This window comes from Anomaloglossus baeobatrachus, chromosome 1, assembly GCF_048569485.1.
Source record: "Anomaloglossus baeobatrachus isolate aAnoBae1 chromosome 1, aAnoBae1.hap1, whole genome shotgun sequence".
Classification (NCBI taxonomy): Eukaryota; Metazoa; Chordata; class Amphibia; order Anura; family Aromobatidae; genus Anomaloglossus; species Anomaloglossus baeobatrachus.
Window position 1 is genome coordinate 581,823,997 of NC_134353.1, and position 26,429 is coordinate 581,850,425.

General features: G+C 46.2%; 1 protein-coding gene across 3 annotated transcripts in view; it reads right to left on the reverse strand.

The window, feature by feature from the left end:
* The window catches only part of DOCK8 (dedicator of cytokinesis 8), a 360,169-nt gene that overhangs the window by 235,750 nt on the left and 97,990 nt on the right, over positions 1–26,429 (reverse strand). For 2 of the 3 annotated variants that reach the window (XM_075317756.1, XM_075317746.1), the window contains exons 3-5: positions 15,528–15,703; positions 13,248–13,319; positions 3,354–3,474 (exon numbers count right to left, since the gene is read on the reverse strand). In XM_075317756.1, the coding sequence (XP_075173871.1) occupies positions 3,354–3,474; positions 13,248–13,319; positions 15,528–15,703 (369 nt within the window). Of the gene's footprint in view, positions 1–3,353; positions 3,475–13,247; positions 13,320–15,527; positions 15,704–19,354; positions 19,418–26,429 lie in introns of those variants that run through there. The other variant, XM_075317764.1, reaches the window with a different exon arrangement.

Consider the following 26,429-nt stretch of genomic DNA (forward strand, 5'->3'; position numbering starts at 1 on the left):
TGTCAAAAGATCAAAAGTGTTCAGTTTTTGCTTTCACTTGATCCCTGGTGATCCTCTGAGTATTCTGTTTTATTCTTTTAAAAAATCCACCATATTGTTCCAGAGATATGAGCCTTTTTTATTTAGTTCTAATCCTTAAAGTCTTTTATCAGGGGGCGTTGCTCACAGGATTCTCTGGGGGCGTGTCTATGGGTGGATCTGCATAATTACCCTGTAAGTCACGCCTCCAGGGTAAAGACCATAGAAATTATTACTAAATATTAAGGCTTATATCTATGGAACCGCATGGCAGATTTTTAAAAAGAAAAATAATGAATACATAGGGGAGCTGTAGGAATAAATTAAGAGAAAAACAATGGAGATTTTTGAGCTGGTGACGGATTCTCTTTAACTCCAATGAAGCAAAATATCAGGCAGACCCCTAAATATTAGATTACAAGTAGCAGCCACCAAAATGAATATAATTTATAGTAAGACATACTCCCACTTTTGTTATTCTCATATAGAAAACATATTTCAGTCTGACGTTCAAGAGGAATTGTATTAAAAAGAACTTACACAAAATAGCCATTGTGCTGAATTACAATAATTCTAGTGGCTTTAGGCAATGCAGAGCATATGGTTGCCCAAGAGGCTGTTGTGGCAGAAGGATCCCTCAAGACTCTCTACAATACTATAGAATATGACAAGATGGTGCAGTTGCGATGAAGTCTTGATACAAATTTCACATAACCAAGTGTGTTTTATGATCGCATATTGTGCAGCAGGATCAGAACTATTGGTTTTCCATGTTGATGTAATTGTTCTATTAAATGTGGGCCAACCAATCTAAAAAAAGAACTGTTTTTATGCAAAAACTGCACGTGGGACTGAATCAGAACTACTTCATCTGGAACCCGCCTGAAAAAACGGCACATAAAAATGGATATAATGCACAGCAATGTGAATACGACATTGCTGTGCACATGTTCTGTCTTATGTCACTTAGGCTGCTTTCACACATCCGGTTTTTTGCTGAGCGGCACAATACGGCGCTCTGCAGAAAAAACGCAAACGTTTTTTTTTGCCGCCGGTTGCGTTTTTTTCCCGCATAGACTTGCATTAGCGCTGTATTGTGCCGCATGGCCTTGCGTTGCGTCCGTTTTTTTGCCGGATACAGCATATTTAGCTCATGCGGCGGTCAGATGGAACGTTGCCTGGCACTTTTTTGTGCGCCGAAAAAAACGCATCGCGCCGGATCCGGTGCAAATTACAATGCAAGCCTATGGACGCCGGATGCGGCGCCCTGTGGCAAAAACCGCATCCGGCCGCCGGATGCGGTTTTTTGCACTGCGCATGCTCAGTATCAAGCCGCATCCGTGAAAAAACGGACAGGCCGCATGGAAAAACTTATGCAACGGATCCGGTTTTTTCGCCGCATCTGTTGCATAGGTTTTTGAGCCGGATTGAGCCGCACTGCTAAAACCAAATGTGTGAAAGCAGCCTTATTTGAACTGCTTCAGAAACCAGTGAGTGATTAAAAGAAGTAACCAATCCATTTTTATTACAGAAGACTAAGAAGGAAGATGACGGTGGTGGAGCCTCTATCAAAACAACCAAAAAATTGCAGGCAGAGCCATGAAAGTTGTCTTTTTCCAGAAACGGCTTTGAGTATAAAACTGCGGTGGGTACGCTTTCGGATTAATAATGTTGTGTGCGCATATCCCGGGCCTTACCCTTAACATGAGAGTCAACACAACGACTAATCATTCAATTGTGAAGTTGAACGAAATTTATTGCTTATTTTAAACTTTTGTAAAAAAGAATAACCTGATAATTGGGGCTTGCAATATTATTCGTCCCCTTTAAAGTTAATACTTTGTAGTGCCACCTTTTGCTGCGATTACAGCTGCAAGTCGCTTGGGGTATGTGTCTATCAGTTTTGCACATCGAGAGACTGAAATTCTTGCCCATTCTTCCTTTGTAAATAGCTCGAGCTGAGTGAGGTTGGATGGAGAGCGTTTGTGAACAGCAGTTTTCAGCTCTTTCCACAGATTCTCGATTGGATTCAGGTCTGGACTTTGACTTGGCCATTCTAACACCTGGATACGTTTATTTGTGAACCATTCCATTGTAGATTTTTCTTTTATGTTTTGTTTTATTGTCTTGTTGAAAGACAAACCTCCGTCCCAGTCTCAGGTCTTTGGCAGACTCCAACAGGTTTTCTTCAAGAATTGTCCTGTATTTGCTCCATCCATCTTCCCATCAATTTTAACTATCTTCCCTGTCCCTACTGAAGAAAAGCAGGCCCAAGCCATGATGCTGCCACCACCATGTTTGACAGTGGGGAAGGTGTGTTCAGGGTGATGAGCGGTGTTGCTTTTACGCCAAACATATCATTTGGCATTGTGCCCAAAAAGTTCGATTTTTGGTTTCATCTGACCAAAGCATCTTCTTCCACATCTTTGGTGTGTCTCCCAGGTGGCTTGTGGCAAACTTTAAATGACACTTTTTATGGATATCTTTGAGAAATGGCTTTCTTCTTGCCACTCTTCTGTAAAGGCCAGATTGTGCAGTGTACGACTGATTGTTGTCTTATGGACAGACTCTCCCACCTCAGCTGTAGATCTCTGCAGTTCATGCAGAGTGATCATGGGCCTCTTGGCTGCATCTCTGATCAGTCTTCTCCTTGTTTGAGATGAAATTTTTGAGGGACGGCCGGGTCTTGATAGATTTGTAGTGGTATGATACTCCTTCCATTTCAATATGATCGCTTGAACAGTGCTTCTTGGGATGTTTAAAGTTGTGGAAATCTTTTTGTAACCAAATCCGAATTTAAACTTCTCCACAACAGTATCACGGACCTGCCTGTTGTGTTCCTTGGTCTTCATGATGCTCTCTGTGCTTTAAACAGAACACTGAGACTATCACAGAGCAGGTGCATTTATACGGAGACTTGATTACACACAGGTGGATTATATTTATCATCATCAGTCATTTAGGAAAACATTGGATCATTCAGAGATCCTCAATGAACTTCTGGAGTGAGTTTGCTGCACTGAAAGTAAAGGGGACGAATACTATTGCACGCCCCAATTTTCAGTTTATTCTTTTTTACAAAAGTTTAAAATAAGCAATAAATTTCGTTCAACTTCACAATTGTGTCCCACTTGTTGATTCTTCACCATAACATTAAAAAATTCATCTTTATGTTTAAAGACTGAAATGCGGGAGAAGGTTGAAAAATTCAAGGGGGCCGATTACAAGGCACTGTATATACATACATATACAGTATACACACTTGCTTTGTGGATGGCAGAGTATTTCTTATCTGGACCTATAAAATACTGTAGCAAAAAAGTTAACAAAGTTACCTGATCATTTTGTCTAGACTCTGACTCATCAGACTCAAATATCTGTTTTTGAAGAGTTTTTTGGAAGTCTTTTCTAGAGCCACTTCTGCTAAAGTTACTTGTACCTGAGTTTTCTTGTGTCCTACAAGTAAAAAACAAAATGGCAGTGATTTCTAAGATACTACAATATTTGGACAAAGATGTATGTTGGTCATAGTTGTATAATCGTGTCACGTTTGGAAAGATTTTTTTTGCTTGGGCCACCTTTTGTGATGACGCATCTACCAAGATCATTCTGAGTAAGACGTTATTTTCTTCCAAATTAGATACAGTGCAGGTTTGGTAGTTGCTAGCTATGCATGTAGAATGGTTTTATCCAGGTTGACCAATTTGACTTTTTATTTTTTTCTAGACAACTTGTCAAATAAATCAAGGACAGACAATAGTAAGGAAGTAAGGAAGGGAGAAGAACCTCCAATACCTACCATATATTTTAGACTGTAGGACGCACCTTAATAAAATATGTTTTGACAGCACATTTCCTACTAAATAAAACTCTCCTGGGTGTGTAAAGAATTCAGGGGTCAATATTACTAATTTTACTATGCTAGAGTAGAAGAGAGAAGAAGGGAATTTTGTTTACTTACCGTAAATTCCTTTTCTTCTAGCTCTAATTGGGAGACCCAGACAATTGGGTGTATAGGCTATGCCTCCGGAGGCCGCACAAAGTACTACACTTAAAAGTGTTAGGCCCCTCCCCTTCTGCCAATACACCCCCCGTGCTCCCACGGGCTGCTCAGTTTTGGTGCAAAAGCAAGAAGGAGGAAAAAATAATTATAAACTGGTTTAACTTCAATCCGAAGGAAACTCGGAGAACTGAAACCATTCAACATGAACAACATGTGTACACAAAAAAACAGGGGCGGGTGCTGGGTCTCCCAATTAGAGCTAGAAGAAAAGGAATTTACGGTAAGTAAACAAAATTCCCTTCTTCTTTTTCGCTCTATTGGGAGACCCAGACAATTGGGACGTCCAAAAGCAGTCCCTGGGTGGGTAAAATAATACCTCGTAAGAGAGCCGTAAAACGGCCCTTTCCTACAGGTGGGCAACCGCCGCCTGAAGGACTCGTCCACCTAGGCTGGCATCCGCCGCAGCATAGGTATGCACCTGATAGTGCTTCGTGAAAGTGTGCAGGCTCGACCAGGTAGCCGCCTGACACACCTGTTGAGCCGCAGCCTGGTGCCTCAAAGCCCAGGACGCTCCCACGGCTCTGGTAGAATGGGCCTTCAGCCCTGAGGGAACCGGAAGCCCAGCCGAACGGTAAGCTTCGATAATTGGCTCCTTGATCCACCGAGCCAGGGTTGATTTGGAAGCCTGTGACCCTTTACGCTGGCCAGCGACAAGGACAAAGAGTGCATCCGAGCGGCGCAGGGGCGCCGTACGAGAAATGTAGAGTCTGAGTGCTCTCACCAGATCTAACAAGTGCAAATCCTTTTCACATTGGTGAACTGGATGAGGATAAATAGAGGGTAAGGAAATATCCTGATTGAGATGAAAGGGGGATACCACCTTAGGGAGAAACTCCGGAACCGGACGTAGAACCACCTTGTCCTGGTGAAAAACCAGAAAGGGGGCTTTGCACGACAACGCTGCTAGCTCAGACACTCTCCGAAGTGAAGTGACTGCTACTAGAAAAACCACTTTCTGCGAAAGGCGTGAGAGAAATATCTCTCATTGGCTCGAATGGTGGTTTCTGAAGAACCATCAGCACCCTGTTTAGATCCCAGGGTTCTAACGGCCGCTTGTAAGGTGGAACGATGTGACAAACACCCTGCAGGAACGTGCGTACCTGTGGAAGTCTAGCTAGGCGCTTCTGGAAAAACACAGAGAGCGCTGAAACTTGTCCCTTAAGGGAACCGAGCGACAAACCCTTTTCCCGTCCAGATTGAAGGAAGGACAGAAAAGTAGGTAATGCAAATGGCCAGGGAGAAAAACCCTGAGCAGAGCACCACGACAGGAAAATTTTCCACGTCCTGTGATAAATCTTGGCGGACGTTGGTTTCCTAGCCTGTCTCATAGTGGCAATGACTTCTTGAGATAACCCTGAAGACGCTAGGATCCAGGACTCAATGGCCACACAGTCAGGTTGAGGGCCGCAGAATTCAGATGGAAAAACGGCCCTTGAGACAGCAAGTCTGGTCGGTCTGGTAGTGCCCACGGTTGGCCGACCGTGAGATGCCACAGATCCGGGTACCACGACCTCCTCGGCCAGTCTGGAGCGACGAGGATCGCGCGGCGGCAGTCGGCCCTGATCTTGCGTAACACTCTGGGCAACAGTGCCAGCGGAGGAAACACATAAGGGAGCTGAAACTGCGACCAATCCTGAACTAAGGCGTCTGCCGCCAGAGCTCTGGGATCTTGAGACCGTGCCATGAACGTTGGTACCTTGTTGTTGTGCCGGGACGCCATGAGGTCGACGTCCGGCACCCCCCAGCGGCAACAGATCTCCTGAAACACGTCCGGGTGAAGGGACCATTCCCCTGCATCCATGCCCTGGCGACTGAGATAATCTGCTTCCCAGTTTTCCACGCCTGGGATGTGAACTGCGGATATGGTGGAGGCCGTGGCTTCCACCCACATCAAAATCCGCCGGACTTCCTGGAAGGCTTGTCGACTGCGTGTGCCGCCTTGGTGGTTGATGTATGCCACCGCTGTAGAATTGTCTGACTGAATTCGGATCTGCTTGCCTTCCAGCCACTGCTGGAACGCTTTCAGGGCAAGATACACTGCCCGAATTTCCAGAACATTGATCTGAAGCGAGGACTCTTGCCGGGTCCACGTACCCTGAGTCCTGTGGTGGAGAAAAAACCGCTCCCCACCCTGACAGACTTGCGTCCGTCGTGACTACTTCCCAGGATGGGGGTAGGAAGGATTTCCCCTTCGACAATGAAGTGGGAAGAAGCCACCACCGAAGGGAAGCTTTGGTCGCCTGAGAGAGGGAGACGGTCCTGTCGAGGGACGTCGGCTTCCTGTCCCATTTGCGTAGGATGTCCCATTGAAGAGGACGCAGGTGAAACTGCGCGAAAGGGACTGCTTCCATTGCTGCCACCATCTTCCCCAGGAAGTGCATGAGGCGCCTCAAGGGGTGTGACTGGCCTTGAAGGAGAGATTGTACCCCTGTCTGTAGTGACCGCTGCTTGATCAGCGGAAGCTTCACTATCGCTGAGAGGGTATGAAACTCCATGCCAAGGTATGTGAGCGATTGGGCCGGTGTCAGATTTGACTTTGGAAAATTGATGATCCACCCGAAACTCTGGAGAGTCTCCAGGGTAGCGTCGAGGCTGTGTTGGCATGCCTCTAGAGAGGGTGCCTTGATCAACAGATCGTCCAAGTACGGGATCACCGAGTGACCCTGAGAATGGAGGACCGCTACTACAGTAGCCATAACCTTGGTGAAAACCCGTGGGGCTGTTGCCAGGCCGAATGGCAGTGCCACGAACTGCAGGTGTTCGTTTCCTATGGTGAAGCGCAAGAAGCGCTGGTGCTCTGGGGCAATCGGAACGTGGAGATAAGCATCTTTGATATCGATCGATGCAAGGAAATCTCCTTGGGACATTGAGGCGATGACGGAGCGAAGGGATTCCATCCGGAACCGCCTGGTCTTTACGTGTTTGTTGAGAAGTTTCAGGTCTAGGACAGGACGGAAAGACCCGTCCTTCTTTGGGACCACAAACAAGTTGGAGTAAAAACCGTGGCCCTGTTGATGAAGAGGAACAAGGACCACCACTCCTTCTGCCTTCAGAGTGCCCAGCGCCTGCAGAAGAGCCTCGGCTCTCTCGGGAGGCGGAGAAGACCTGAAGAATCGAGTCGGGGGACGAGAGATGAACTCTATCTTGTAACCGTGAGACAGAATGTCTCTCACCCAGCGGTCTTTTATTTGTGGCAGCCAGGTGTCGCAAAAGCGGGAGAGCCTGCCACCGACCGAGGATGCTACTAGAGGAGGTAGAAGTCATGAGGCAGCCGCTTTGTTAGCGGTGCTCCCAATGGCCTTTTTAGGACGTGACTTAGACCGCCATGCATCAGAGTTCCTTTGTTCTTTCTGAGACCTTTTGGACGAGGAGAATTGGGACCTGCCCGCGCCCCGAAAGGACCGAAACCTCGACTGCCCTCTCCTCTGTTGGGAGAGGTTCTGCTTGGGCTGGGGTAAGGATGTATCCTTTCCCTTGGATTGTTTGATGATTTCATCCAGGCGCTCGCCAAAGAGCCTGTCGCCAGAAATTGGCAAACCGGTTAAACGCTTTTTTGGAAGCGGAATCTGCCTTCCACTCCCGTAGCCACAAGGCCCTGCGAACTACTACCGAATTGGCGGTCGCAACTGCCGTACGGCTCACAGAGTCCAGGACAGCATTCATAGCGTAAAACGCAATTGCCGAGGTCTGGGAGGTAATGGAAGCCACTTGTGGCGCGGCCGCTTCAATTTTCGCTTGACCTGCTGATATAGCTTGTAGCGCCCATACGGCTGCGAATGCTGGGGCAAAAGAAGCTCCGATAGCTTCATAGATGGATTTCATCCAGAGCTCCATCTGCCTGTCAGTGGCATCTTTAAGCGAGGCCCCATCTTCCACTGCAAGTATGGATCTAGCCGCCAGTCTGGAGATTGGAGGATCCACTTTGGGACATTGAATCCAACCTTTAACCACTTCCGGGGGAAAAGGATAACGTGTATCCTTAAGGCGCTTAGAGAAACGCTTATCCGGACAAGCATGGTGATTCTGGATTGCCTCTTTGAAATCAGAGTGGTCTAGAAACATACTCTGTGTATGCTTGGGGAACCTGAAGCGAAATTTCTCCTGCTGAGAATCAGACTCCTCCGCCGGAGGGGCTGAGGGAAGAATATCCAGCAACTGATGAATGGATGCAATAAGATCATTCACTATGGCGTCCCCGTCTGGAGAATTAAGATTGAGAGCGCTCCCAGGATCAGAATCCTGATCAGCTGTTTCCGCATCATCAACCAGAGAATCCCCCCGCTGAGACCCTAAACAATATGATGTTGAGGGAAATTCTAAGCGGGCTCGCTTAGACGATCTGGGGCTAGGTTCTAAGTCCGAACCCTCCGTCTGGGATGTATGAGATACCCCGTGAGGACATTGTTGGTCCAACTGAGGGGGGTCAGGGAACAATGATTCAACAGAGTCCCTTTGCTGAGATACCGGTCTGGACTGCAAGGCTTCTAGTATCTTAGCCATAGTCTCAGAGAGTTGATCCTTAAAGGCTGCAAACTCAGTCCCCGTCACCTGGACAGTGTCAACAGGTGGCTCCCCCTGGGCCCCTCTTAGCAGAGGATCCGGCTGAGGAAGTGTCACAGGGGTCGAACACTGTACACAATGAGGGTCAGTGGAACCTGCCTGTAGCTGGGTCTTACATGCGGCGCAGGCAACATAATAAGCCTGTGTTTTGGCACCCCTGCCTTTTATGGGCGCCATGCTATAGTTTTCCCTGAGTAACACAATAGGGTATATAGCCAGAAAGAACTGTGCTCATACAGTGTAAATTATATACAGTACACAAATAATGTACCCATACAATACAGCACCATGGGGCTAGCACCACATGTGCTGTTTACCAGCCGCCTAAGCGGTTGTGAGGCCACCAGAGACCGTGTCTGGGTCTCCCATGAATATGTCCCTCTCTGCAGCGTCGGTGGAGCTGACAGGAATGGCTGCGGCGTCCTGACGAGCTGAGAAAGCTGTGGGCGTGGCCTAGAAAGAGCGCGAAACGGGCGCTCATACTGTGTACAGTGAGGGGAGTGGAGCATGTAAATCATACTCCAGCCCTCATTGCTGCTCGCTCCGTGCAGCGTCCCGCCCTTCCCCTGCCTGTCAGGGCTGAGGGCGGGAGAAAAAAAGGGAAACTAGGCCGCAATGAAGCCGGGGACTGTAGTAATAAACGCGGCCGCCGTAAAAGCGCGGTCGCGTGAAAGTCCCCGGCGAACTACAAGTCCCAGCCGCGTCGCAGTGTCCCGTGGCAACGGCGGTCAGTGCGGTAGCCCTTACATATAAACACACTCAGCGACGCTGAGTGTGTAATGGCACATATAGACCCGGTCAGCGCCGCGGTCCCCGGTGCACTAGCACACCCAGCAAAGCTGAGGTGATGCCGTGCGCGGTCCCCATAGGGATACAGAGTACCTTTAAGATGCAGGGCCATGTCCCTGAACGGTATCGGCTCCTATCCATCAGGCTCCACAGGAGTTGTGGATGAAGCCCGGTCTCAGTGCCTGGAGACCGATAAGATCCCACTTAACCCAGAGCCCTAAGGGGGATGGGGAAGGAAAAACAGCATGTGGGCTCCAGCCGCCGTACCCGCAATGGATACCTCAACCTTAACAACACCGCCGACAAAAGTGGGGTGAGAAGGGAGCATGCTGGGGGCCCTATATGGGCCCACTTTTCTTCCATCCGACCTAGTCAGCAGCTGCTGCTGACTAATCTGTGGAGCTGTGCTGTGCGTGTCTGACCTCCTTCGCACAAAGCAAAAAACTGAGCAGCCCGTGGGAGCACGGGGGGTGTATTGGCAGAAGGGGAGGGGCCTAACACTTTTAAGTGTAGTACTTTGTGCGGCCTCCGGAGGCATAGCCTATACACCCAATTGTCTGGGTCTCCCAATAGAGCGAAAAAGAAAGGGGAGGTAATAGATCTACTACACACACACACACACACACACACACACACACACACACACACACACACGCCTCAGCTCAGTAAGTTCCTTCCATGCATGTGACTGACGATTTGACCTGAAGTGATGTGCAAGTCCTGGTTGCTCCATCTCATGCCCTGCACCAATCAGATAGATCAGTTGGAGGTTAGAGCTGTGCTGTTGCAGACTTCTCGCAGTGATTTGAAAGGACATTGTGTCATGGTTCTTCTCAATGATAGGAAGCTTGTAACGCTCACAGCCAGAGTAGAGGCAGCAGAAGTAGAGCGATACCTACCACGAGGTGGATGCTAGGTTCTACTCCCAGGGCAGTGACCGGGACTCTGGTAGCTGACTTCCAGGGCAGGAGATGGACTCAGGTATGGGCACAGGTGCAGGCAGGTATAGGCGGATGGCTGGGGCAGAAAGGCAGGTGGGTATGGACAGATATGGTGGGCATGGGACGGACGGATAGGTATGGGAGACAGACAGATACAGGCGACAAACATAGGGATAATGGGACAGGAGCTCGGGACTTGACAACTAACCAGCTAGCAGACTGGAGACTGACTAACTAAAGGAATTGCACAGGCAAATCCCCTAATGGGAGGGTGCCTTAAATACATAGTGCCTCTCAACCATAAGCTGAGAGGCATTTCTTGGGAGATGGTGCACCAGCCCTTTAAGAGGAGGGTCAGTATGAGTGCACGTGCCTTAAGCACACTCCCAGGGCGACATGGGCTGCGTGCACTAGCCCAGGAGGGGACCAAGGCAGCAGCACACGTGGACGGGAGCGCGGGGGGGGGGGTGGGGGGTGCGGTGTTGCAGGGGATAATGTGACCCCGGCAGTGCGGTGAGTAAGTCGGAGTCTTGCTAAAAAGTGCATGTTATTAATAAAAGAAATTGCAGGATATACTAGTACATGACACAAAATCATATCGAGTATGGCTTTATTTACTTTATTTATTAATGTATACCATTCACTAAATAGAACCTGCCAGCTTCCACTGGGTCCCCCTATCTGCTGCCATGTGTTTATTGCACCCTTTATGTACTTCCTAACATGCCCCTTTTCATGGCTTATAGATTTTTGAATCTCCGTAAAATCTATTTTATAACTGCAAATACGAGATGCTAATTAGTGGTTGACTAGTCATTGTTTTTCCTGGTCTAATCTTACCACTAATCATGTTATGTTATCACACCCCTCTAAGAGTGATGACATGATTTGCAGGGACTCAGTGGTGATGCAGGAGTCAGCCAGCCATTACCACTGGATCTTTGCAAATCTCTTAAAGGGGTATTCCCAGCTCCTATCCCAATATGTAGTAGGTATACTAATACTTTTAGCAAATATCTCTAATTAGAAATATAGTATAGTTCTCCTGATATAACCCATGGTTATGACCACGAGCAAGTAACTGTCACTATATAAGTGGACATAACCATGGATACCTACCTGCAATGCCCTGCACATGAGGTAAGAGACATGGTTATATCAGGAGAACTACCGTATTTTTCGGACTATAAGACGCACCTGACCATAAGGCTATGTGCGCACGTCGCGTAAAAACATGCAGTTACGCTGCGCTTTGTAGCGCAGCGTAACTGCATGCGTCCTGCGTCCCCTGCACAGTCTATGGAGATTGTGCAGAGGCCGTGCGCACGTGGCGTTTAAGAGCGCAGCGCTTCGGCTACTGCCGAAGCGCTGCGCAAAAAGAAGTGGCATGTCACTTCTTTCCTGCGCTTTGCCGGCAGCTCCTGCACGGTCTATGGCAGGAGCTGCAGGCAGAGCGCATGGAATCGGCGCTCACTACGGACATTTCTGCAGCGATCTAAAGCGCACATGTGCTCTTCAGATTTCTGCAGGGCTTGTACGCAACGTGCGCACATAGCCTAAGATGCACCCTGGTTTTAGAGGAGAAATATAGGAAAATAAAATTTTAACTAAAAAATGTGGTCATGACACACTGTTATGGGGCGAGGATCTGCTGCTGACACTATTATGGGGGTAATGTCCCCAGATTCTCTACTAAGGTACCCCATTCTGGTAACGATTCTCCTGCCTTGTATATGACCCTGCTCATATACCCCCATCCTGCTCATATACCCCCATCCTGCTCATATACCCCCATCCTGCTCATATACCCCCATCCTGCTCATATACCCCCATCCATCTTGCTCATATACCCCCATCCATCCTGCTCATATACCCCCATCCTGCTATATACCCCCCATCCTGCTCATATACCCCCCATCCTGCTCATAAAATACCCCCATCCTAGTATATGGCCTGTATCCTATGGCACAGAAAAAAAAATAAACGTTTATACTCACCTTCCCTCACTCTCTGCAGCACCGATCATTTTCCTCTGTCTCAGCTGCAGCGCCGCTGAGTGGAGCCGTCACCGTTGTCTGCAGCATCGTGATGTTTTCCTGTCTGTGTCGGTTAGCTGATCTGTGTGGACACTAGCGGCGCGCACAGCGATGTCGTCATCGCTGTGTGCGCCGCTAGTGTCCACACAGATCAGCTGACCGACACAGACAGGAAAACATCACGATGCTGCAGGGGGACAGCTCCACACACGGTGACGGGTGAGTACACTGATTCACTGCACCCCGCGCTGATAATGATGCACGGGGGGCAGTGAATACAGCCGCACATGATCACTCCAGGCTGTAGTTGCCAAGGGTGATCATGCGGGCCGGCTGTTACTTATGTGCGCATCCCCCGCCCACCTGTCAGCGCCAGCTTCACCGCTGAGAGATGGGCGAGAGGATGGGCGTGCATATGTATTGAGCGGGCCCACGTGGTCACGGCAGGCGCTGCTACAGCCTGCTCGTGCCCCCGATTCCCCGCAGCCACATTCAGACCATAAGATGCACCCCCCACTTTCCCCCAACATTTGGGGGGGAAAAAAGTGCGTCTTTTGGTCCGAAAAATACGGTATACTACATTTCTAATTTGAGGTATTTGCTAATATTATTACACCTACTACATATTGGGATAGGATCTTGGAGATGGGAATACCCCTTTAAGTCCTGCGTCACTGCTGACTCCTTGGGCATGCGCTGTTTTTGTATATTGCACAATGACACAAACGTAATAAACAGTAGATCGTACTTGCTGAACGTCCTGTCAATTATTAGCATCTTTTAATAGAAAATGCAAACGGAAACTACTGAACAGTCTATAGAGTAACTGCATATACTTACTTTCTGTTCACAATCAACCAGTCTCGTAGATATATCTGAATACAATCCCTGACATGTTGATCCAGCTCAGCCCTGACAAAATAAATATTACCAAGAAATGTGAGATTAACGGAGAAGGGAAATATACACAGTCTTCACTCACTTTTTTATTTCACATTGTAAGTTTCTATTGTGAGTAAGAACATATAAGAAACGATAAGCAGACTCCTAAGACTGGGGGACCCTAAGCTTTCCTAGGACCACTGCCACTCGGTTCTAGTGATCAGTCGGTTACACATCACTAATCAATCATTCACAGCTTATATTAGATATCAAATAAATGTCCTAAGAAAACTTTTTTAACACTTTCTCGCAGCAGCTAATTTTTTTTCCCCCCATCTCTTTCTTCCAATAGTCATAGAGTTTTATTATTTTTCTGTTTACAAAGACATATATGTAAGGACTTGTGTCTAGAGATCACTAGGCTATTTTCGGTCATAGCTGGAGATTCCCACGGTACTCCACCTGTGATCACAGGTAACCTGACCTTAGGTGACCTTGGTAAACTCAGGTTCACATACCTGCATCTCTTGGCAGAAAAGCGCGTTTTTTCCCCAAAGATGTAGATTTGGTGCTGAAATTTTTACGCTACATTCCTGCACTCAATCTACACTTAGTGGCAAAAAAAACCACATCACTGCCGCATCATACCGCATGCGGTGTTTTTGCTAGGACGTGTAGATTGGGTACATGAATCTGGTGTAAAAATTTCATCACCAAATTTGCATCTCTTTTCCCAAAAATGCAAAAATGCATTGTTTTTGCCAGGAGATGGAAATTTGGTGCTGACTTCTGGTGCAGACATTTCAGCACCAAATTTGCACCTCCTGGCAGAAAACTGCACCGAAATGGCATCAATACCTTTTTTTGCATTTTTAGGCCAAGAGATACAAATTTGTAGTACCAAATCTATGTCTCTTGGCAAAAAAAATGTGCTTTTCTGCCAGAAGATGCAGGTCTCACCTGAGGTGAGGTCACTGAGTTTTCTGAGGTCACCTGAGGTCAGGTTACCTGCAATCACAGGTGGAGGACCATGGGAACCTCCAGCTATGACCGCAACTAACCTGAGTGATGTTACCGCTCATCGCGCTTCTCATTCTCTCCTGAAGTTACAGCGTGCAGTCATGTTCTATAGACGCTCACTGTGACTTCAGATGTAGCAGAGCTGGAATTGTCGTGGGACCTCGTGTGGATTACGCCGGGCCTGGGTGTTTTGAAGGTTAATTAAGGGGTGAAAGAGGGTGTTTTTTTGTATTTTATTTCAAATAAAGCATCTTTGGAGTGTTTGTGTTTATTTATTTTGACTTACAGATTAGTAATAGGGAAGGGGGTCTCATACATGCCTCCCATTACTGATCTAAGGCTTAGTGGCAGCTGTGAGCTGTTATTAATCCCTTATTATCCCGATTGACACCGCAACCAGGGCAATCGGGAAGAGCTGGGTAAAGTGCCAGGACTGTCGCTTCTAATGGATGTGGCAATTCCAGGGGGCTGGAGGCTGTTATTATTAGGCTGGGGGGGCCCAATAAGCAGGGGTCTCCCCAGCCTGAGAATACCAGCTCACAGCTGTTGGGCTTTATCATGCCTGAGTATCAAAATTAGGGTGATCACATGACTTTTTTTAAATTATTTATTTAAATATTTAGAAAAAAAAACCACAACAAAAAACAACACATGCAGTTCCTCTTATTTTGATACACAGTCAAGATAAGTGCACGACTGGGGGCTACAGCCTGTAGCCATCTGCTTTATTTGTGCTGGGTATCATAATATGGGCGGACCCTATGCCAATTTATATTCAAAACCATGATAGTGACCCGCAGACAAGGTCTGTGATTGCAAGCAGTCACACAGACAGACTGGGGGCACGTCAGATGGCAACCAATTACAGACGCTAGGACTGCTGTTGGGCGGGGAAAGCAGTGAATATGGATGAACAATAATGAGCAGCACTGGAAAAAGAATGAGACTCTTTAAGTATGAAGCGCTTGCTCCAATTCTTATATCCCTTCTACCACCATTATTACGCGGCGGGATCTGGTCCCTATAAACTTATATGGGGATCGGCATCTGGCCAAATATCCGTGATCGATTCTGAGCCGAAAACGGATTTTTTTTTTTTTAATACGGTTAGATCAGTCGGTCCTGATTATCTGTGAGTTTGCCCATCACTAGTCATTTCATGTGAATGTTGCCCTACAGTTAATGGTTATTCCACCACTGGTCTCGCCACATACATACCCATCTTCAGGTAGAGAAGGCTGAAGTGTTCTACAGTCTTTAGGTTTCGCTACAAGGTCCAAATCATCTTCAGGGAAATCGCCAAGATCTTGAAGAAGCTCATAATTGTGGCTGTTCAAATGTGTCATTAGATAGTTTTCAAAATCTACTGGATCCACAGCGTCGTAAAACGGAGGCTATGGAAATAGAAAAGAATTAAATACCAGAATATATACGTCTCTCTGCACATTGCATTTAAGCTTTCAGTCCCGGGTACATATTAGTAGGATTTTTCAACTAGTATCTCTGATGAAAGGCTCCAATGTATGCTAGGCATATAATGACATGTTGCTTATATGCTCCCATATTCGATTTTTTACTAAATGTCACAACACGGAAAAGTACAATAAATACTTTTCAAAATCACCTTGACAAATGTCAAAACTCCTCTGACGTTTATTAAGTGGGTAGGGGAATAAAAATACAATGAAGGGTGACTCTAGCAGAAAAAGTCTAATTTTGCCCTTTACTTATAAATATTTGCCTCGCATTTTGGATACCGGAGTTGATATTTTTTTTATATATTGGCATGAGAGAAGGAAGTAAGATAATTCCTAAAGGGGGTTTTGTATGAGCTTATTTACCTGTACATATGCAAAAATAATGCGAAGCCTAAAGGGTTATTCCCATCTCCACGATCCTATCTCAATATGTAGTAGGTGTAATAATAAAAATATTCACAAATATCTTCAATTAGAAATGTAGTATAGTTCTCCTGAAATAGCCATGTCTCATACCTCATGGGCAGGGTATTGCAGCTTAGGGATCCATGGTTATGACCACTAGCAACTAACTGTCACTATATGCGTGTTGTAATGCCCTGCACATGAGGTAAGTGAATTAGTAAATCAGAACTATAATACATTTCTATTTGGAGATATTTTCTAATATTAATATTACACCTACTACATATTAGGATGGGATCTTGAAGACGTGAATACCCCTTTAACATCATTCCACACGTTAAAGACACTTAAAAACATACTAATGCCCCAACTGCTCTATGTGCTCCATAACGCTCCGGTATGGCTACTACAAAATAGGTTTTATAAAATAAATTCTATTTTCCGAGGCTTAATCTGGGGAAGGAAGCGCCCACGGATGAGGCTAGAATATTTACAGAGACCGAAAGACAAAGGGGGATTGGCTCTACCTAACCCTTGGTGCTATTACTTAGCTGCCCAGAGTCAACACATGGTGGGATGGGGTGCGACAGGTTTGGACACCTCGGCGGGGAAAATATTACAGTAAGTGATCGGAAAAGGTCCTCTGCTGGCAAGTCTGGAGGCGGGAAAGTTTCGTCCACACTCTGCATCATATCCTACTATACAGTTGATAAAGTATGGGGTAAGATCAAACAGGTGAGACAGGTAACCGGGTTCACTAGATATACCCCCATGTGGGACAACCCCAACATTCCGGAATTGTTATCCCTTAAAGAATTTGGGCAATGGAGGAGAATTGGTATCTGGTACCTCTCCCAAGTGATGGATGGAAACATATTTAAGACTTTTGAAGTACTGCTAAAAGACTTCCCACTGGGACATAGTATGTTTTATAAATACCTGCAGCTACGTCACACATTTGAATCGCAGAACAGAATAACACCAATTGTTATACAGTCAGATAGTGTAATTAATGTATTAGGGACGCAGAGAGGGACGGCAGGATGTATATCGATGGTCTACCGGGGACTTCTGTCCTGACATATGCAAGGTGGGTGGAAGATTTGGGAGAAATTGGGGAGGAGAAATGGGAGTCTATTTTGCAATATATCAACAAAATATCTCTGAGCGAGGCGAAACGGCTATTGCAATTATATGTTATATACAGAGTTTATAGAACCCCCGTGTGGATGAAGAAAGTGGGAGTGAGAACGGATTCCAAATGTCCAAAATGTACTGTGGAGGAAGCAGGGATCATGCACATGTTGTGGGAATGCCCGTGTTTACAAGGGTTCTGGATCACAGTGTTAGGCTATGTGCGCACGTGTGCGCTCTGCACCGCACACGAAAGGTCCGCTTCAGAGCGCAACTGAAAAGCTCCGTTCTGAAGCGCCTGGTGCCTGCAGATTCGTGCGCTCTGCAGCCTGCCTCTCCCTATAGACAGCATGCAAAGCGCACGGAAGAAGTGACATGTCACTTCATAGAACGCACGCTTCGGGCAGCAGCCGAATCGCTGCGTTCTAATCCGCCACGTGCGCACGTCTCATGCACAATCTTCATAGATTGTGCTGGGGATGCAGGACACATGCAGTTACGCTGCGCTACAGAACGCAGCGTAACTGCATGCAATACTCACACGTGCGCACATAGCCTAAAATTTAATTCAATCAGTGATGCAAGTGGACCTACCCTGAAACCCGCTGGTGTGTGTGCTGAGCTAGGTGGATGAAGTGGGGGTGGATGAACATGAGAAGCTGGCAGTGGCACAATTGTTGTATGCAGCAAGGAAACTAATTGCCTTGTATTGGCTATCTGAAAAAGCACCGACATGTAAGGAATTTGTTGAAAAAGTTAATTATATTATTTATATGGAGAAAAATGCTCTGTGCCAGTCATTGCACTGGCTGCCCATATATCACAGGATCCAATTCAAACTGCTTGTTCTCACCCACAAAGCTCTCCACAGTGCAGCACCCCCCTACATCTCCACCCTCCTCTCTGTCTATCATCCCACCCGTTCTCTACGCTCTGCAAATGACTTTCGACTAACATCCACACTAATTCGAACCTCCCACTCCCGAATCCAAGACTTCTTCCGAGATGCACCAAACATCTGGAACGCTCTACCCCAAGAAGTTAGGACAAATCACAACTTACTCAGCTTCAGACGCTCCCTAAAAACGCATCTTTTTAGGGTGGCCTATCACACTCCCTAGCCAAACTAATTTCACCTAATCCCTCTACAACTTCTCAGAACATAACCCCACGTCAAACTCCATGGCACCCAAATGCATCTCAAGGCTCTGGCCAACTGGTCCAGGAAGCCATCATCTATCCCCCATGAGCTGGCTGGATTGTCATTTTAAATAAACACTTGTACCTTGCCCCTCCCCCCATCTCATTGTAGATTGTAAGCTCTCACGAGCAGGGTTGCCATTTTTCCTTTTAAATATTGTATCCTCTATAATTGTTACTTGTTTGTATATGTTTATGTATATGATATGTATATGTTCCTCCTGAATTGTAAAGCACTGCGGAATATGTTGGCGCTATAGAAATAAAGATTATTATTATTATTATTATATTATATTAAAAGGGGAAGGAGAACTCAATATGAGAAGATCTGGAGCAAGTGGCTGCACTTTACAGGATTAGCGTCATTTGATCTACTGAAAGATAGGATATTTAGACTATAGGTAGGAAAGGAAAGATCGCAGTGGCTGAGAAATAAGGAGGGCAGGTCATTATGTGAATAAAGAGGGATGTAGAGAGTGGAGGGGTGAGACTGTCGACCGGAAGAGGGGGGGAGGGGGGGAGTATGTGTGAGGACTACCCTCCCCTCACAATTTTTGTTATGTTTATGATAGTTTTAAAATGCAATAAAAATGTATCTGATTTAACAAAAAAAAAAAAGGACACTTGAAAACAGAATTCTGGTAAAGCAACAAACAGAAACAATCTGAAACAAATTACCGGAACCACACAGAAAACCCTCTTCACTACGTGGTCGTATTATGAAGTCCACGTTACAGTCAGCGATAGATGGAAGGAGAACGTCCCTCGTGGAAGCACAAAGATGATTTGGTAAAGCTGCCTTATTAACTGGCCGATATGTCAACATACCTCTCCGAGAAGCAGCTCATTGGCATGCAGACTTACGCCAGGTGTCCTTCAAGATGGCTGCTTCAGGAAACTGATCAGAACGCTATGGTGCATACACTGACGGTTTACTCATATTGAAAATATACCACAAGCGAGCAGAGAAAGGAAACTAGCTCGTCACCACAGATTCTGAATAAGGAAGTGACTGCCTTGACATACGTCTTAAGACGGACGTTTTCTTAACTCTAAAGGTAGAGCATTACAGAGATCTACAAATCTAGTAAATTCTACCATGTACTCAGTCTTTCTATGCCCCAGATGTATGCAACTCTCTGGTACAAAGCATGGTACAAAGCTAGCCTTTCCCTTTCCTTCCATAGCCGTAGTTTATCCTTATTTTATATTATTTTTAAAGAAAAAAATAAAAGAAAAGCTACATCAGAGAGAGTTTAGCAGAAGCTAGACATTCCTTTCACAAAGCCTATCACTGTGATATACTCGATTCAATGCAGAAAGGGAGTGTCTCCAATATGGCCACCCTCCAGGAAGGTTTTGAAAAGCGAAAATTAACATTTTAAAAAAAGAGGCAAGTATGGTATTTCTGTTTCGCAAACATGTCTCCATGAATGAAACTAAATTAACTACAGCCATTCCCTTAAAAAATTATTCCCATATTCATAAAAAAAAATTGTTTAAAAGAACTGAGAGTCCTCAGTGGCTGATACCTTTTAATGGCTAACTGAAGAGATGGTAATAATAGCAAGCTTTCCCAACTACTGAGGTCTCTTAATCAGGCTCAGTATAAGTCTGGGGCCACACGGGGATTACTGCGATCCCCTCGCATGACACTCTGTTCACGCTGGCAGTACAGCAGAGCAGAGTGTCATGCGAGTATCCCTGCGACTGAGGTCCGACTGTGAGCGGACCTCAGCTGCGGGGGGCGGGCCGGCACTGAGGAGGGGCGGGCCGGTGCTGAGGAGGGTCGGCGCTGAGGAGGGGAGGGCCCGTGCTGTGGAGGGGAGGGAGGGATTTATCTCCCTTTCTCCTCCGTAACCGGCTATTGCCATTCTCGCACTGCACTCGCGGTACACAGTTGTACCGCGAGTGCAGTGCGATTTTTCGCTCGCCCCATAGACTTGAATGGGTGCGAGAGAAACAATGATCGCATTACAGTCACAGCATGCTGAGATTGTTTTTTCGGTCCGATTAGAGCTGAGAAAATAATCGCTCATGGATGCTGACACACAGGCTAATATTGGTCCGAGTGAAATGCGATTTTTTTTTATCGCACTCCACTTGCACCGATTTTCATGCCGTGTGCCTAACACAAAATCTGAAGAGTCACATATTTATACACAACAGGACATAGGTTGTCATATATACTACTCCATTCTATGTGAAACAGAACAATCAGTATGGCAAGGGGACAAACTGTTGTGGCCATAAATATTGCTGAAGTTCATAGATAAGCAGTGTGAAAGTTTTATTGTCCTCTGATTGAGGTCTCGTCCAGAGTTGTGATGCCCCCAGATGCTCTGAGGAGCACATTTCTTAAGGCTGCTTTCACACTACGTTTTTTTTAACATGCGTCATGAACGTTTTTTTTTAACGCAAAAACGGATCCAGTGCAAACGCGTTTTCATTTCAATGCATTTGCAATGGACTTGTGTCAACATGCGTTCACATGCATTTGCGTGCGTTATAGTGAGGATCCAGCGACTTGCAGTTTTTTAACTTTTTTCAAAAACGCTACTTGTAGCGTTTTTGAGCTGCGTCCAAATACTGTTTTTCACTGGATCCTGACTATACTACACGCAAATGCATGTGAACGCTGCATGCTGATAGACAGGATCCTGCTTGCTCTACTGAGCATGCCCAGAAACCAGCCTGGCGTGATCAGTCTCTCTCTCCCCCTCCCTCTCTCTCTCCCCCGCCTGAGACCGGCGGACGCTCGTAACCAAGGTAAATATCGGGTAACCAAGCAAAGCACTTCGCTTAGTTACCCGATGTTTACCTTGGTTACCAGCGTCTGCAGCTGTCAGATGCCGGCTCCCAGTCTCACGTTCAGTTCCCCTCACTCCCGATCACATGACTTCAATGCCCGCCCATAACCTTCAAGTGGCAGGATCCTGCAAAATAACACATGTGTTTGCATGCGTTTTTCTTTGTAAAAACAGGATCAACTTTTACAGCAAAAAAACGTTCATGACGCATGTTAAAAAAACATAGTGTGAAAGCAGCCTAATTGATGTAAAAAGACATAAATCCACGTGACACATTCATTCCTGCTCTGAATGTGTCAAAGGTCATCATAAGTTTATATTCCCATACGTGGACGGTGAATTGCAGAAGTGTGGAGCAGGCCTAAGAAAACAAAGTGTCGATTCATGAAGACAGGCGTTGCCGCCTCTAGAAAAGTACTCCGGTCAGGAGTAGACACATCACCCTACCATCCATGCCCTATACTGGCATAGTTCATGAGCTGACATATAATTAGTGCAGCTTATGCAGTTGCACAGGGGTCCAGGAGGTTGGGGTACCCGTTTCTGCGTCCAAAGTAGGTGGAATTGTGCATTATGATGAGCTCTTGGGCTGCAAAGGGCCCATATATTGTTCTTGCACAGGGGCTCCTTCCTGCCTGTGTCCGCCAGTGGCGTAGCTGGCTCAGAGTGGTGTGTAAACGCTAAATGTGCCAACTTCCAAGTTGCGCAAAAATATTGCAACATATTAAAATGTTTTACACCTTAATTCTAGCGTAAATACTTTAATTAATCGCCCCAAGAGTCTCCAAAGTTGAAATGTCATGTAAGGATCCGGACATAATGTAAGAGAAAATCTCCACTTTATAGAAACATTTGTTTCAGAGTAAGAAGTTTGACAAAGCTGTCTTTATAAGGAACATCTGCTTAAAATTCCTAAAGCCTGGCATGCAGCATAGTGTAATTCTGCATGCTGAACTAGAAATGCCAATTGTAACGCACTAGATCTTGAATTTTAGTGACATAAGTAATGTTGCATTTAACCCTCAAAGCATCAGTGACATCACCACCCATTATTAGATACAGGTTACTGACATAGGTCACTTTGACAATATACAGTGTCCACCCATATCCTGTCCACCGCCATTAACTTGAGAATGGCGGCAGCTATATAAATAGAAGTGGTGTCTAGGTATAGTAAAATAGCCATGCGCTACGCAATGAAACCACCTATAGCGCCACCTGGTGGAAAACAACGGAGTTAGCATTTTTATCTCAAAAACGGAACGAGAGAGAAAAAAAGGGAATTACAAAGTTGTAGGGCCTCATCAATTCAATGCGAATCAACACCTTGCATACAGAAATGCTATGATTAGAACGTGTAAAACTCACAAGGCTGTGGACGTCAAGCGATACCTCATGGAGACCTTCCTACAAGTCATTGGGTATGGTGGCTGCATGGAGTGGCTACCACGCTTACCTGACCTGACTCAATTGGACTTCTTTCTGTGAGGTCACATCAAACAGCAGGTGTATGCGACCCCCCCACCAACATTGCAGGACCTACGACGATGTATCACAGATGCTTGTGCAAACATGTCACCTACCATATTGCACAACGTGCAGGAAGATGCAGTATACTGTCCAGAGTTCAGATGTGCATCGGAGCTGACAGTGGCCACTTTGAGCATCAAAGTTAAATGAGCGCCATATGCGTGACCAGCATTCAATGTTTTACCTTAAAATTGTCTGGTTGATCCCTCATTTGCTGGAAATCTTTTTTCTCTTGTGCATTTGTACTCTTCCTTGCCAGGGGTGATCCCAGGGGCATAGTGGTGCTCTCCATCTTCTTAGTTCCTATCACTATTCTTAAGGCGCCATCCAGATATGCAGCGCAGTAGCTATTATTTCTTCATTCTTCCCTAAAGGTATGTGCACACGTTCAGTACTTGCAGCCGTATTTTCTTTTGCATACACTGGCGTGTTGGCAGCAAAAAACGCTGTGTAAAATATGAGCATTTTTGATGCGCTGTTTGTTATTTAATAGAGTGGATGAAAAACGCTGCAAAATGGAAAGAGAAATGACATGCTGCAAGTATTGAAACGGCTTCAAATCATGAAGAAAAAAATAAGCAACGTATCACAATGACTATGGAATAGCAGGGAACCAGTGCTTCTAAGCTGTCCCTCAAGCTAGGGGGCCGTATGCTATCCCTAATCTCAGGAATACTCCTGATGGGGACGATGCCTAAGTATCCTTCCTGGCCCTGCTCATGACCAATCCTGAATTGATTCCCTCTCCCCCTCACCCAGAAAAGGACAAGACAGAAGTGTGATGAAATCTCACAGATAAAGATAGAGAAGGGAAAACCAAAACTCTGTCACCTAGCATTCACACACAAAGGTAAAGACAATAAGAGGATCAGGAGGAAAAACAAGAGCAGGAAGGAAGCTACAAAACAACAGGGGTGAACTCCACAACCGCACCAAGCAATGAGCACAGCTTTCACCAGTAAGGGGCACTTTGCACGCTGCGACATCACTAGCCGATGCTAGCGATGGCGAGCGCGATAGTACCCGCCCCCGTCGCAGATGCGATATGTTGTGACAGCTGCCGCAGCGAACATTATCACTACGGCAGCTTCACACGCACATACCTGCCCTGCGATGTCGCTCTAGCCGGCGACCCGCTTCCTTCCTAAGGGGGCGGGTCGTGCGGCGTCACAGCGATGTCACACGGCAGGCGGCCAATAGAAGCGGAGGGGCGGAGATGAGCGGGACATAAACATCCCGCCCACCTCCTTCCTTCCGCATAGCCGGTGGACGCAGGTAGGAGATGTTCCTCGCTCCTGTGGCTTTACACACAGCGATGTGTGCTGCCGCAAGAACGAGAAACAACATCATACCAACATTATGGAAATGACCAACGCTACACAGATCGCCGATTTACGATGCTTTTGCGATCGTTTATCGGCGCATCTAGGCTTTACACGTTGCAATATCGTTACTGGCGCAGGATGGGCATCACTTTCGATTTGACCCCGACGATATCGCAGTAGCGATGTCGCAGCGTGCAAAGTACCCCTAAGTCTAGGACACCACATCTCACAGGCCAACATAGAAAAAAATTATAGCTGGCATGGGTGTTACATTTAATACAGCATAAACAGGAGGGGAGCAGATGTGATAGGCCTCCTAACAACATGTGACCAAAGGAGCAAGGTGGCCAGCAGAGATTAACTCTTGCTAGCCTGCCTATGAATCAACACACAGCAGGTCGACGACTGAGTATGTCTGTGTTGACCCCAGACACCAGAGAAACTATCGGGCGGAGTCTCAGAATCTGCAATATGAACAGCGCATAGAAAAAAAGGAGTCTGAGTAAGGAGGTCTTACAGCACCAATGATGATAATATATTTAGTGCCTACTTTCCTATAAATTTTCCCTCAGCCCCATTATCCCTCAACAAGCTACTTGGAGTCAACTGGTCCCAGCAAACAGTGACCACATGGGTAGCTGTCAAATAGGTCATACAGGGTGGGCCACAAAAACTAACCGGATTCTTTCAGGTTTGTACAGGATACGTATTGGGCCTGTCTTTGGAGTCCATATTAATCAGAGCTTAGCTTTCATTTCATTTTAACAGACTAGTTTTAGAAATGAATGAGAGAAGACCCATCAAATTCTTCCTTGCCAGTTGAGTGGTTCTGCTTAGGATGGGAATAGTGTTGGAGGTGAATGTGTCCATTCACATGACGTACCTGATCCAACAGAAAGTTGTGAAGGTGGAGACTATGTTTGCAGAAAATCATTCACAGAAACACAGATTCGATTTGCTAGTCAATATCTAGACCTTCCCTTTACAGCAAAGGCAGCATACATGATGTGATGCGGAAGTGGTGTAACAAAGATCTGCGACGGATGCCAAAAAACAGACCACATGTGTTGTTGCTGATATCCAGTAGAGAATTATAAAAAGCCAGAGGAAATAGAAGCAAAAATGATCCCAGCAGGCACAGTCAGCAGAAGATGTCCTCATGTACTGATGAAATCACTTCCCCTTAAGCCATAGTGGTGGTCAGCATTAAAGGAAAGGGATAAAAAGAAGCTTCTAAAGTATTGCAATTGGCAACTGGAGCTGACCCACTGAAGCTTGGTTCCACAATGTGTTAACTACCTGAACATCAATAATTATTTCTTGTATTGTTTCTTCCAGCAGGAATCAGGGTTCTGTAGATCACTGCCCACCCTTTGCTGTACTATGGAGCAGTGATAAAACTACAGAAGCAAACAGGGCAGAGCTATAAAAGTAGAGCTAGTGTGGTACTAGAATATCAGGCCAAAGTGGGCAAATAACAGAAGCACACGTCTAAGGGTACTTTCACAATTCTGGTTTTTTTTTTTGCGCAATCCGCTGTCTTGGGAATCAGCGGAATCCGTTAACGGATTCCACTGTTTCCTATAGACTTGCATTGATGACGGATTGTGCCAAAAGTACCTGCGTTGCTTCCGTTGGCCTACGCTCCGTTGGTTCCGCCGAGCGGAAGCAACGCTGAATGCCACGTTATTTGCTTGCATCAAAATGACGACGACCAGCGGATTCCGTTGCTTCCGTTAAAATTTATAATGGCTCCCTATGGTAGCGGATTCCGTTGCAAAGTTCTTTACAACGGAATATGCTGCTGGATTCCGCTAATTTCTACTGAGCATGCCCAGAATGAAAAAAATGAAAAAAAACCCCACAAAACAGAGCCGATGCATTCCATTAGACGGACGCCGAGCGGACGCCAAACAGATGCAACGGGTCCGTTATTTCACAGGAATCAGCTAACGGATTCCTGTGAAATAACGGATCCGTTGCATCTGTTGACATCACAAAAATAACGGATGCGTCAAAATGACGCAGCAACGGACCCAGCGGATTTCGCCCAACGCAAGTGTGAAACTAGCCTTATATCATCACAAGGGCTGGTAACATAGGTCAGGGCATATACCACAAGAGACATCTATGAGGATGAGATCCAGGCAATACAAAAGTATCCTCCTGATGAAGGCATCTGCCGAAATGCGTGACCGGGTGGGCGCAATCAAGCAGGAGAGTCCCCAAATCCTGAGT